General features: G+C 50.6%; 1 protein-coding gene across 3 annotated transcripts in view; it reads left to right on the plus strand.

The window, feature by feature from the left end:
• MAPK4 (mitogen-activated protein kinase 4) overlaps nucleotides 1–13255 on the plus strand; it is a 57457-nt gene that overhangs the window by 22423 nt on the left and 21779 nt on the right. For all 3 annotated transcript variants that reach the window (XM_074857034.1, XM_074857032.1, XM_074857033.1), the window contains one exon: nucleotides 2420–3831. In XM_074857034.1, the coding sequence (XP_074713135.1) occupies nucleotides 3286–3831 (546 nt within the window). In that variant the 5' untranslated portion in view covers nucleotides 2420–3285. The remainder of the gene's footprint in view (nucleotides 1–2419; nucleotides 3832–13255) is intronic.

Genomic DNA, 13255 nt, shown 5'->3' on the forward strand with positions numbered 1-13255 from the left:
CTTTAGATATCCAGGAGACCCCTGCAGAGACTGAGGTCTTCAGCGCAGGCTTAAGAAACTCAAGTTAATCACCACAAGTGGAAAGACCCCGGTTTTGCTGCAGCCAGATGTACCTCTTGCAGCCCCTTGCTTGCTCATCAGGTCCCAGCCTGCCCTTAAACCTTCCCATGGTCCTCAGACCCCCCAGCACCACCTTCTTGAAGTTTAAACTCCCTTTCCACGGCCACACAGCTGGGTTGCAACGCAGGAGTAACCTTCCTGCATGGGGTGCTCTTTCCTGCTGTCCTTGCAGAGCCTCAGGATTTATTTACCTTCCTTTTCACCTTCATTCCTTGTTTCTCATCCTTTTTTTTTTTTCCTTTCTTTGACCATGGATCAAGGCATCTCTCTGGCTGTGCATTGCCCCCCTTCCTAACAGCAAGAGCAGCTTTCTCTGTTCAATCCTTGCATCCAAAACCAGGCGTTAGATAATTGCTGGATTGAAGAGAGGCTGTAATTATTTTTGCTTCCAACTACAGAAGCGAGCAGTGTTTGCCAAACTACTTGGTAACTGCTGGCTGATGCTCTTCAGAGGGTATCCCTGCCCTGCCCCCACCCCTCCCTGCCCTCATATGGTCCATACGTCTTCACTTTAACCCTTAACCCTCTTCAAATAGCTTCTCCGTGCGGGCCTGGAGCATTGACTTTAGTAAGGCCTTTGAAACCGTTTACCACAGCATTCTGGTGAAACTGGCTGCTTGTGGCTTGGATGGGCACACGCTTTGCTGGGTAAAAAACTGGCTGGATGGCCGGGCCCAAAGAGTTGTGGTGAATGGAGTTAAATCCAGTTGGCGGCCGGTCACGAGTGGTGTCCCCCAGGGCTGGGTTTTGGGGCCACTCCTGTTTAACATCTTTATTGATGATCTAGACGAGGGGATCGAGTGCACCCTCAGTCAGTTTGCAGATGACACCAAGTTGGGTGGGAGTGTTGATCTGCTCGAGGGTAGGGAGGCTCTGCAGAGAGACCTGGACAGGCTGGAGCGATGGGCTGAGGCCAACTGGGGGAGTTTCACTAAGGCCAAATGCCGGGTGCTGCACTTGGGCCACAACAACCCCCAGCAGAGCTACAGGCTTGGGGAGGAGTGGCTGGAGAGCTGCCAGTCAGAGAGGCACCTGGGGGTGTTGATTGCCAGCTGGCGGAACATGAGCCAGCAGTGTGCCCAGGTGGCCAAGAAGGCCAGTGGCATCCTGGCTTGTATCAGCAATAGCGTGGCCAGCAGGGACAGGGAAGGGATCTTACACCTGGACTCAGCACTGGTGAGGCCGCCCCTCGATGAGTGGGTTCAGTTTTGGGCCCCTCACTCCAAAAAGGCCATTGAATGACTCGAGCGTGTCCAGAGAAGGGCAAAGGAGCTGGTGCAGGGTCTGGAGCACAGGTGTGATGGGGAGCGGCTGAGGGAACTGGGGGGGTTTAATGTGGAGAAGAGGAGGCTGAGGGGAGACCTCATGGCCCTCTGCAACTCCCTGAAAGGAGGGTGCAGAGAGGGGGGATGAGTCTCTTGAGCCAAGGAACCAGCGCCAGGGCAAGAGGGAATGGCCTCAAGCTGCACCAGGGCAGGGTCAGACTGGCTCTTAGGAAGGATTTCTTTGCAGAAGGGGTTGTTGGGCGTTGGAATGGGCTGCCCAGGGCAGGGGGGGAGTCCCCATCCCTGGAGGGGTTGAAGAGTCAGGTTGACCCAGCGCTGAGGGATCTGGTGGAGTTGGGAATGGTCAGTGTGAGGTTCATGGTTGGACTGGAGGATCTTCAAGGGCTTTTCCAACCTCGATGATTCTGTGATTCTGTGAGTCAGCAGCTCCCCGCGACCACGAACCAGCAGCACGAGCCAGCAGCATCCCCAGCCTGCTGCTGAGCTTTGCTGCGGAACTCCGAATTCAGGGAGTGGCCCACCCTCGCAGCCATTTTTTAAGGCTCTTCACAAAACTGGCCCGGTGGCACCACCTCATTTGCCCAAGAAATTTTGGGCTTTACAAGCTGAAAAAGTCAGTGGCCCTCTGCTCTCAGCTGCTCAGCTGAGAGGATTCATCCCCTTGTGGGCCACTACCGAGCTTTCCTTGTGATGTATTTTAAACGGGCAGTCAGAGATGTAGTGCCTTGTTGAACCTTTGCCTTCTGCAAATTGCTCTGTAACATTTTCAGATGGATTAAAATTTTAAAAAGAAGAAACAACAAAGGGGAAAGGAAGGGTTACAATTTTCTGCATATTACGAATCGAAAAGGAAAAAATTAACCATCTGAAAAATGCTGGTAATGATGCATGCTTTTGGAGGGGATAATTAATGAGTCTCTGAAAGGTCACAGTTTTGCTCATGGTTAACTTTCAGGAAGGCATTACATAGGCAGTGCTGGTATTAAATGAATCCATCTCCTCTTTTCTTCCAGGAGCGGGGCTGAGACCTGCTGAGGGATAACGGGGCTGTGCAGCACAGGGAACGCTTCTGTCGAGCCGTAAAAATCAGATGGTGCTTGACTTCACAAGCAAAAAAAGTACAAGGGGAAGGTGTTGGAACTGCAAATGTGGCAACTTGCTGTGCTGAACGCAGCCGCTGAAGTGAGTTTTGGTTTGCAAAACATTTGCTGCCATCGAGATTTCTATCTGCTGATGGGGAAGATGGAGTCTGCCCGTATCAAAAAAGGAGTGACGAGAAGGGTGAAGCTTTGCTGACCGCTGGGGAGCCCGACCAGTGGCTGGATGCGCTTCACTGGTGGGGAAAACGCTGTCAAAACTTGTGGGCAGGGAGGGTTTGGGGCAGTGGAGGGGCCATGGGGCTGCTCTGGGCTCTGCCCCACGGCGGGGCCAGCCGGCTGCCCCGGCACTGAGACGCCGGGGACGTGCCCCCGCCACCAGCCCTGCGCTTCAGCATCATCTCGGGGACATCGGAGGAGGAAAACAAGAAAGTGGCTGAAAAATCTAGCAGCGCTGATCTTTTAATCTCAAGAAAAATAACCTTTCTGTTTTGTTAGAGCTCTCTGGGCTGCGTTTATCCACGCTGCTTGGAAATTCTCATCTACCCCTTGATTTCTCACTCAGTTTGAAACATTTTACGCGTGTGTGTGCGCTCGCATCTATTTTCACTGGGTCCGTGTGTCATCTTGAAGCGATGGGCTCAGAGCAAGACCCCCCCAAGCATCTGTAAGTAATAATGAGGCGCTTGATTTCCAACCACATTTGGGATCTGGAAGCCCTTCAACTCTCTCAGCTTTTCAAGTGACGAAGGAGAAAAAACTGAAAGAGGAGGGAGCCCGCGATGGCAGAGAAGTGCGACTGTATCGCCAGCATGTACGGGTACGACCTGGGCTGTCGCTTCATTAATTTTCGCCCCTTGGGCTTTGGGGCCAACGGGCTGGTGCTATCAGCCCTCGACAGCAAGAGCTGCCGCAAAGTAGCAGTGAAGAAGATCACCATCGGCGACGCGCGGAGCATGAAACACGCGTTCCGGGAGATCAAAATCATCCGCCGCCTGGACCACGATAACATCGTGAAAGTGTACGAGGTGTTGGGGCCGAAGGGGACCAACCTGCGGGGGGATTTTTTCAAGTTTAACATGGTGTACATCGTCCAGGAGTACATGGAGACAGACCTGGCGCGGCTGCTGGAGCAGGGGAAGCTCGCCGAGGAGCATGCCAAGCTCTTCATGTACCAGCTGCTGCGGGGGCTGAAATACATCCACTCGGCCAACGTCCTCCACCGTGACCTCAAGCCAGCCAATATTTTCATCAGTACAGAGGACTTAGTGCTGAAAATCGGTGACTTCGGGCTGGCCAGAATCGTGGATCAACATTACTCACACAAGGTAGGTGATGCTCAATCAATGAAGCTGGTGCTGTCTCAGCAAACCGCCAGCCGGCATGGGGAGGCATTGAATGCATGTAGGGTGAAGCGATCGGACCGTGGTGGATCTTCTTCTTTTCTGCACTTGGGCCACAACAACCCCCAGCAGCGCTACAGGCTTGGGGAGGAGCGGCTGGAGAGCTGCCAGTCAGAGGGACCTGGGGGGGTTGATTGCCAGTTGACTGAACAGGAGCCAGCAGTGTGTCCAGGTGGCCAAGAAGGCCAATGGCATCCTGGCTTGCATCAGCAATAGCGTGGTCAGCAGGGACAGGGAAGGGATCTTACCCCTGGACTCGGCACTGGTGAGGCCGCCCCTCGATGAGTGGGTTCAGTTTTGGGCCCCTCACTCCAAAAAGGCCATTGAATGACTCGAGCGTGTCCAGAGAAGGGCAACGGAGCTGGTGCAGGGTCTGGAGCACAGGTGTGATGGGGAGCGGCTGAGGGAACTGGGGGGGTTTAATGTGGAGAAGAGGAGGCTGAGAGGAGACCTCATGGCCCTCTCCAACTCGCTGAAAGGAGGGTGCAGAGAGGGGGGATGAGTCTCTTGAGCCAAGGAACAAGTGACAGGACAAGAGGGAATGGCCTCAAGCTGTGCCAGGGCAGGGTCAGACTGGCTCTTAGGAAGAATTTCTTTGCAGAAGGGGTTGTTGGGCGTTGGAATGGGCTGCCCAGGGCAGGGGGGGAGTCCCCATCCCTGGAGGGGTTGAAGAGTCGGGTTGACCCAGCGCTGAGGGATGTGGTGGAGTTGGGAACGGTCAGTGTGAGGTTCATGGTTGGACTGGAGGATCTTCAAGGTCTTTTCCAACCGAGATGATTCTGGAATTCTTGGGAGAAACTGGTTCTTGAGGCTGTTTGGGCAGCTGTAAGCGCTGCTGGGGTGGTGGTTGCCCTCCCTGCTCCAAGCCAGGACGTGTTTCCTGAGCAAAGCCTGTGGGTTGGGCTCTGCCAGGCTCATCCCAGGGCTCTACAGCACTGCAAAGCAGCAAGCAGGGCACAGGAAGGGTTCAAGTGCCCTTCAGGTGTCTTTTGTGGCTTTATATCATATATATCAAATATATACTTACATATTTTATTCCATCCCAGCAACGGACAGTGGGGGGGCGTGTGTTTGCTCGCTTTACTTAAATGACTAAGCTCTGTATTTCTTTCTTTGCTGTTTTTATAAAACACAAGCTGCTGTTCATCCCCGCAGTGGAAGCATGTCGAAAGGGTACCTGGCTCATCCACAGCCACTCTGCTTATCTTTATCCTCACTTGTGTGCCAACCTGATTTTCAAAAAACCCAACTCTGTCTGAATTATTCGTAGGGCAAGAGGGATGCGTCTTTGAGATCCAGTCGTATTCTTTCATCCAAGGTCAAGATCCAAAGAACGTATAAAATTTTTTGCTCCGTGGTACTTACATACTGTATTATTATGCAATAATAATTGTGAGTGTCTGGGTGCAGCCCCTGTGATCCCACCCGTTGGTCTGTGCACGCTTTCTTGCGGTGCTCTGGCTGGGATGGAGGAGGAGGGAAAGGAGAATGAAGCAAAATGCAGAAAAACAAATACCTGCCCTTGAGTAGGGGAAATCCGTCCCCTCCTTGGGGGTTCCTTGGGGCTGACTTTGTTTTCCTCTGCTGCTGCTGTTGCCAGCTCCCCTCTGTCTGCCCAAAGAGGGCTGAAACTCCCCCAAAGTGGTACTTTCTGACAACAAATTAGTGAGCCACGGGCTGTTGGCTCGTCTGCGAAGGGCCACGTTCCCAGGCAGCTGCCAAACCCCGCAGAATGATTTAAAGTACTGAAAACAGTTCTATACTCAGGGAAAAATGCAGCTATGAAAGGAACTGCATTTTTCCTCTAAGAAATTGAATTCAGCATGGCAGTCTCGTGCAACAAAGCCCATGTGGTGGGATAGCCCTGGGTGTGTTGAGATGGGGCTGGGCAGGGTCCCAGCATCCCACGGCCGGGCTGCCCCAGGCTCTCCTGCACCCTCGAGAAAGGGAGGTTGGAGCTGGGAGCAGCTCAAAGTGGGAGAGGTGGCTGTGCTGACAGTGGGCAGGCAGCGTGGGAGGGAGGGAGGGAGGCAAGGAAAACGGGTGAGAAGTCTCTGGAACACGCAGTCCTGACGCTAATGGGTTTTGAAGGGAGTTGCAGATGTTTAATGCGGGTTGCCATCCAGGCTGGAGTTTTTGAGCAGAGGAGGAGCGTGGCGGAGGCTTCATCAGCTCGCAGATCCACGTGGTCCCAGGAGAAAGCAAAGTATCATGTGGTCTGCACCAGTAGACATGATGCAGCAGCTGGTTTCTGCTTAAAGTTACTATTTGTTATTGTAAGATAAGATATAAATCTGTTTTCTTGAGCTGGATGTTCATGTGGATGAGTTCAGTGGCCCCCATGGACCTGCTGTTGGGCCTGTGCCGAGGTTTAAATTCTCTTTGCGTTTACCAGGGGGTTTCTGGCCAGCACGGCTCTGATTTGCACAGGGAGACAGGGAAAATGAGAGGGAAAAGGATGGTGAAAAGATGATCTTGTGATCCTGAAGCTGAGCGTTGATCTGTTCTGGTTTCAAGTCTGGGGTTTGGGGAGAAAGAAAGGCTGGGGAAAAGGAAAAAGGTTGCAAGGGACATCGGGGAGTGAGCATGGGGTCCTTGTCACTGCTGCCTCCCCCTCCTGTGCTCCCTTCCTCACCAATTATTTATTACCCAACTCAGGAAGAGGCTCCCGGCTTTTTAAGTGTGTGGGTTTTGGATTTTTTAAGACAGGTGCATTCAGAAGCTTTTCCCAAGGAGGGTAACTCCTGGAGAAACCCCCTGCAAAGATGGTAGCGCTATGTGAATGCAGGAGGTCACTGATTTGAGGAGCATCATCTTGTCAGGGACTGCAGGATCAAGGTAGGAGTCATCTCTCCGTGTCTGCTGCAGAATTATTATTTCTAAGCAATTCTTTGTCGCCTTAATAACAGCCAGTGCAGCGGGAAAGAGCTATCAGGAGGATGGTCAGGGCTGCGGCTTCGTGGTAGGACGTAACTTTGCAAGATGCCATTGCACGAGCATCCTCCGATCCCTCCCAGGTTTGGGAGGCTGGAGCATCAGTGCCAAAAAATGTCAGATCCCCACTGTGCAGAGAGACCTGGATACCGCTCCAGAGCAGAGCCGAAAATAGCAGCGCTGTGGGGAGCAGCCCGCACTGCAAATCATGTCAGTTATTTGTAAATTCTGGCGAGGGGGAGGGCTGTGTTTGCCGAAACTGGGTGACAAACGCTGCAAAGGTACGACAGGAGGGCTTGGGTGGGGCTTGGGGTCAGTCCCGCCTTTGATTTCCAGTTCTTCTCAGCTGACTCAGAAAAATCAATTCCTTTCCGTATTTCTCTTTCAACCTCTCTTTCCTCAAGGGCTCATAAAGATTTATAAGCTCCTTGGTCTGTGCTCTTGCAGAAAACATCAGCAAGAGGGAGAGGACCAGAGCGTCACCGTGTCTGAAGCTGCTGAGCCTCCACCCTGCTGCCGACCGGCGTCGAGAAGAACAGGGATCTTAGTCCTAATCTTAGTCCTAATCTTAGTCCCAAATCTTAGTCTTAATGCAGAGCTGCCCAAAAGCAGATGAAATCCTGGTCACTGGCTAATTAATTGCTGTAAAGACCCAGTAGATCCAAACCTCTAAAGGCAGTGCAGAGCTACACCTCTAGCATAATGTTTCCTTGCAAGCCTTTGTGGTGAGGAAGGGTCGTCTTAATCGCTTGGATTTTTTTTTCCCTTACAATGATTTATAGCTGGAATATGCTTAGTCTGATGGCGAAAAATTGCAGGTTGTGTGTTGCTATTCATCTAAAAGGTCACAGCTCTTCTGACCCCATGTTTCTCAAATCCCAGATCATCCTGCTGAGTGTGAAAATGGCAAATAATAACTGCCGTAGATTGTGAGCAGAGTTTTAAACACAGTTTAGAAATACATATAGTACCTAAATAATAGCCCTTACTTGGCAATGTGTCTTGTTTGCACAGCTTGCAGCAGGCAACCATTTAATTAGGATAATTTGGTGGGAAAGGGGGAGCTCTCCAACTCTGGGAGATGCTCTAGACCACAGCGGGGTGCTGGCCTTCACCAGCTTTGAAGCAGAGCAGCTTCGCCTGCATTTCTCCCACCATTTGCCCGGTGTTTGCTGCTCAGATCCCTTTCTCCATGTGGTAAGAGCAGCACAGGGGCATCTGTTTGTTTGAAACTTCCCCGGAACAAATGAGATGAATTTCAAGCTGCCAAGGTCACGGCCAGATCTGGGTCTGCGCTTTCACAGGCTGCTTAGACCTGACGGCTTAAATTTTAGCCCTGTCTCAGATAAACACACTTCTAAGCTCCCTGGGTGCTCGCTTACTTGCAAACATCTCTTTAGGGGAAAGAATATCATATTTAGCAGGGGAGGACCCTCAGGAGATGATTCAGTGCATCCCCCTCTCTCTGTCACCCTGTCTCTACCCCGATGCTTTCTCCATCCAGCCGTGCAGGCTCCTTTCTCTTCCTTCTTACTACTCTTTTTATCCCCAGGAGTCACTAATCCCGCTGTTTATCCCTTTAGAACATCTCCACATTAATCCCTTTTTCCTCAGTCGCTGCTGTTTGTGGTCTGAACGCTTTGCCATGCGACTTGGTGCCCAAATGGGGAGTGTGGGAGTGTTGGAGATGAAGATATGGGGCAGCTCAGGCCTCTGTGAGCTCCTTATCTTATGCAAAACAGTCAAAGCCGAGCGTTTCTTGTTTCATAAACCACCTTTTTGTTGAATTCAAGTGTCTCGCCTTCACCATTGGAGTGCTCTGCAGTGCCCCCTCCATCTGCAGCCTTGTGTTTGTGCCTTCCCCCCACAGTCCAGCCCCTGCTTGCATTTCTTGTTATATAATTATATATGTATTTTATATATACATAATTATATATATATTGAATGACTCGAGCGTGTCCAGAGAAGGGCAACGGAGCTGGTGCAGGGTCTGGAGCACAGGTGTGATGGGGAGCGGCTGAGGGAACTGGGGGGGTTTAGTGTGGAGAAGAGGAGGCTGAGGGGAGACCTCATGGCCCTCTCCAACTCCCTGAAAGGAGGGTGCAGAGAGGGGGGATGAGTCTCTTGAGCCAAGGAACAAGCGCCAGGACAAGAGGGAATGGCCTCAAGCTGCACCAGGGCAGGGTCAGACTGGCTCTTAGGAAGAATTTCTTTGCAGAAGGGGTTGTTGGGCGTTGGAATGGGCTGCCCAGGGCAGGGGGGGAGTCCCCATCCCTGGAGGGGTTGAAGAGTCGGGTTGACCCAGCGCTGAGGGATGTGGTGGAGTTGGGAACGGTCAGTGTGAGGTTCATGGTTGGACTGGAGGAGCTTCGAGATCTTTTCCAACTTGGATGTTTCTGTAATTTTTCAGAGGCTGCCTGGGGGTGTTTAGCTGCCCATCTATCCATCCATCCCCACTCTTACACCCTAATAAATATCTTAGGCTCCAAATGAGAGCCTAGATGTGATCTGCCCCAAGTTTGGGGGGAAAGGGGGTGTAAAAGTGAGATGCTGTCCTCCCCTTGAGCACCCTCAGCTTGTGGTGGACAGGAGGGATGAGACAGCAGGGAGGTAGCAAAGTCAAGCATTAAAAATTGGGATAAATGCCAGTGAATGTCTAGACTTAAAATGTTTTAGAGGGCATCTCATGTGGCGTGTCGCCCGGTGCTGGTCAGAGAGAAGCCGTTGGGTTGGGTGGTCCTGTCTGGAGAGGACAACATCGCCTGGTATTCGGGGGTACGGAGGCTTGCTGAATGTCTTTTTTGGGTGATTAGACAGCGAAGCAGGACCCTCCTTAGCCTGACAAGACAGTCAGATTACCTCTTCTGGGGGTCTGGGGGCTCTGCCTGGTGCCCCAAAGTGCTTGGCGGCATCTGCATGGGGCTACCAGGAGACCCTCTCTCCCTTTGCCTATTGGCAACATTGATTACTGAATTAATTGGCAGAAATTCCATGCTGAGGAGGGTGCAGCAGCCCTTTTACAGGGATATCTCATGGTGAATAGTTTCCAGAACATCTTCAAACCTTTGAAGTCCTCCCTTTTTGTACTTGCTGATCAGTGCAAACATAATAGCTTCCAGTTCATCCAGTAAAAGAATAAAATCCCCAGGTGGGTCATCATGAGGAGGTCTTCAAAGGCGATGAGGATGTTGGATGTTGCTCTGTGCTTGCCCCGGAGGGGACCACCCTCCACGTTGAACCCTGGGGCAGCTGCCTGTGGCCCCACGCAGCCAGCACTGAGCCTCCCTGTTGTGACCCCGACTCAATTCTGCTCCTTCTCTGTCCTCTGATGAAGCACGTAATAGTCTGTGGGCTTGAAATAAATGCACTCTGTCATCCTAAAACGATGAGAACACACGTCACGTTGCTGGAGCCATGTGCAACAGCAGTTTTATTATTTTATTAAGGTCCCTGCAGACCTGGTGTCTTTCCCAGCCTCTCCTAGAACTGCCCTACCTGCCTTTTTTTTTTCAAAAGAAAGCTTAAAAAACATGCTGTGAAGAGCCACCAGCCTGCTGCTGCCCCAGGATTTTTCCAGAAGCTTGGTGTTGTTGCTGTTTTGAGTCCCCCCCTTGGCTCTGCAGCCACCTGCAGCAGGAACCAACCTGGCTCCTGCGGGTGCAGCAGCAGGAATCCTGCTCCTGGCTGGGGCTGGAGGCACAGATATGCAGGCTGTGGCTTCATCCTGCTGGATTTCCAGTTTGTGGGCGCCTGGTCTGCACCTCTGTGGCTTTTTGAGTGCAGAAGGATGAATTTTAGTGTGAAATACGCTCAGGAGAGGCTTTGGGTTGTGACATCAGGGCCTGCTTGTTTTGCAGGAGGGAGGATCCTGAATTTCGGCGTCTGCCTTGAGGAAACCTGCCCTTAGTCCCTCCACCTCCCAAGGAGAAGCTCCAGGCTTGGGTGATGGTTGTTTCAGAGCACCAGGGGGTCTTGCCACATTCCCCATGTGCTGCCGTGCCGGCTCCCCTCGGCATGCTCGAGATGCAAACGGTCCAGTATGTGTGACACAGGATGCAGCATGACCTGCCCTAAAAGGTTTCTCCTTCTGGTGTTCCAAGCAACACCAAAAAATGCCATGTTGTGTAAAGATTAGAAAAAGCATTCATTTTTCTTGGCTTTTCAGTTCCCTCGCTGTGCTGTTTGATACGGCTTGATGCTTATCCTACCTGTAGTGAATTCATCACCTTTATAGATTGCCTGAGCTCTTCCTGCACATGCCGCAGGAGCAGAGGAGAAGCCAGAAAATGCTACTTTAAAATTGAAAAAAAAACCAGCATGGGAGGGCTTGAGAGCAAGCCTTGGACTTGAAAGTATTTCTGTTTTTAAATAACGCCGTTATATTGGTTTTTAAAGGGATTCTAGTGATTCATCAGTTCAGAAAGGGCTGTGCTGAATCCACAGAATATTGTCATGTAGATGTATGTTCCATCTTAATTCGAACTAATTAATATGCTTCTGGTCTTGGTCTTTTTATCTGGTTGAATCTATGTAAATGGTGAAATTCTTGTGCGCTTCCAGCCATCGCCTACGCAAGGCACGGGCTTTACCACAAGAATTTCACCACTTATGGAGGTTCAACCAGACAGAAAGTCTTGGCACCCGGGGTAAGAGCAGAGCCCGGACCTGACCCAGGTTTTGGTGGGTCCTTACGCAAGCGTTGTGTGGCTGAGCCAGCGACTGCGTGATCCCACCTCCTGAAGCTGTCGTCGTATTTCTCCAGAGCACTTGATAGTGCACACAACTGTAGTTACTTCCTCCAGGTGGTAGGACAAGAATTTATCTGATGTATTTTATAAAAAGAAAGATCTAGCCTGTGTTTTTAGCCTCTGTGGAGGCAGAGCAGATGTAGGTGTTAGGGTTGTATAAGCCGCTGAGGACTGGGGTGCCATGCTTCCCAGCTGCTCCCACCAGAGGACCTCGGGCCAGGTTGGAAAAAATCTTGATTTTCAAACCTCCCATCAGCCCTTTCCAGTATTTTCGTCTTGAGAAAGAGGAGGGATAACCCCAAGCCCAGCAGCAGAATGCCGTGCGAAGCAAAGGGGGGTTCAGTTTGGATGGTCAACGTGTTGGTGGGATGGGGAGAAGCTGTAGGTTACTCCTCTCCACGGGTCCTTCTTGGGCTTGGCGGTGGGTGACCCAGTGGTCTGGGTTATTTATTCAGCAGATGAAAGCAGGGAGATGACAGTCAAATACACGGTGATGGGTAACAGAAGAGGGAAGCACAATGAGAAGCTCTGCTAATTAATTACCACCACGAACCTCACGTGTCTGGGGAGGGGTTGAAGCGACGTCCAAAATATTCAGTGAGTTTTTTCAGGGAATTTTCTCCAATACGTGCCTGGGGAAGAAAAGGTTTGGCTTGTTCCAACATACAGATATTTGCAGTATATTACTTATACATTTTTCATGGTGCACACACCCCCGAGAACTCAAATCCATCTTGCTGTCAGAGAGGAGAAACGTATGAACTCAGCATTAAATCTGTAAGGAGAGGGGCATTCCTTTGCTGGGAAAGGGAGGAAATTCCTCCAACCATGAATTGCCCAGGATCACTATCCCCAAAGTTTATTTTCTTAGGGTTTTCCAATAAATACCAGCGTCTCCATTGTTGGGAACAATTGCAGTAGCTGAAAAGCTGCGGTCTGATCGGATAACGCCTGGGGGCTTTTGTGCTGGTTCTGATTCAGCAGCATTAGCAAAACTATAACAGCATTAACTGAAACTTCTCAGCTAATCAGTCTCCATTACAACTTCTCTTCAGAAGACCAAAATTAAAATGTTCTTTTAAAAGCAAACCCTTTATGATTAAAAACCTGACAACTTAAACCTTTGGAAATTGGAACAAAAACCAGCATTGGGGAAAGAGGAGCATTAAAAACTTTGTGATGGTGCACAAAGAAATTCCCCCGGTGCCGCGGGAGGAGAGGGGGTGGGTGGCACATCCACCGCTGCGGAGGGATGACATCGGCCCGTGTGCCTTGGGAAACTGGGAGGGTAAAGAGTCCTGTTAGCACCTCTGCTCCAGTCCTTTCCATCGTGAGCAATAAAGAGCCAAAAAAAAGGAATTAGGAGTGAAACGTAAGTAAAAATTGACCTGGTTGCATCATTTCTGATGGGAGAATTGAAGTTATATTGCAATTGAAAACAGTTTATGAAACGATAGCAGTTAGGATGGAGTTTTTGGCTGAGTTTTTACACTTTTATTGCATTTTGATACCCTCCAAATGTTTCACGGCATTTAAACGCAGTTTGACTTTATTGTTTAATTTTATTTCATCTTTTCTATGTTCAATTTACCTCGTTCTACTGTTCTGCTGTGCTTCAACCTACCTCATTCTGTCAATGCATTATATTTAATATAGAAAATACCACT

This window comes from Strix uralensis, chromosome Z (genome assembly GCF_047716275.1).
Source record: "Strix uralensis isolate ZFMK-TIS-50842 chromosome Z, bStrUra1, whole genome shotgun sequence".
NCBI classification, from domain to species: Eukaryota; Metazoa; Chordata; class Aves; order Strigiformes; family Strigidae; genus Strix; species Strix uralensis.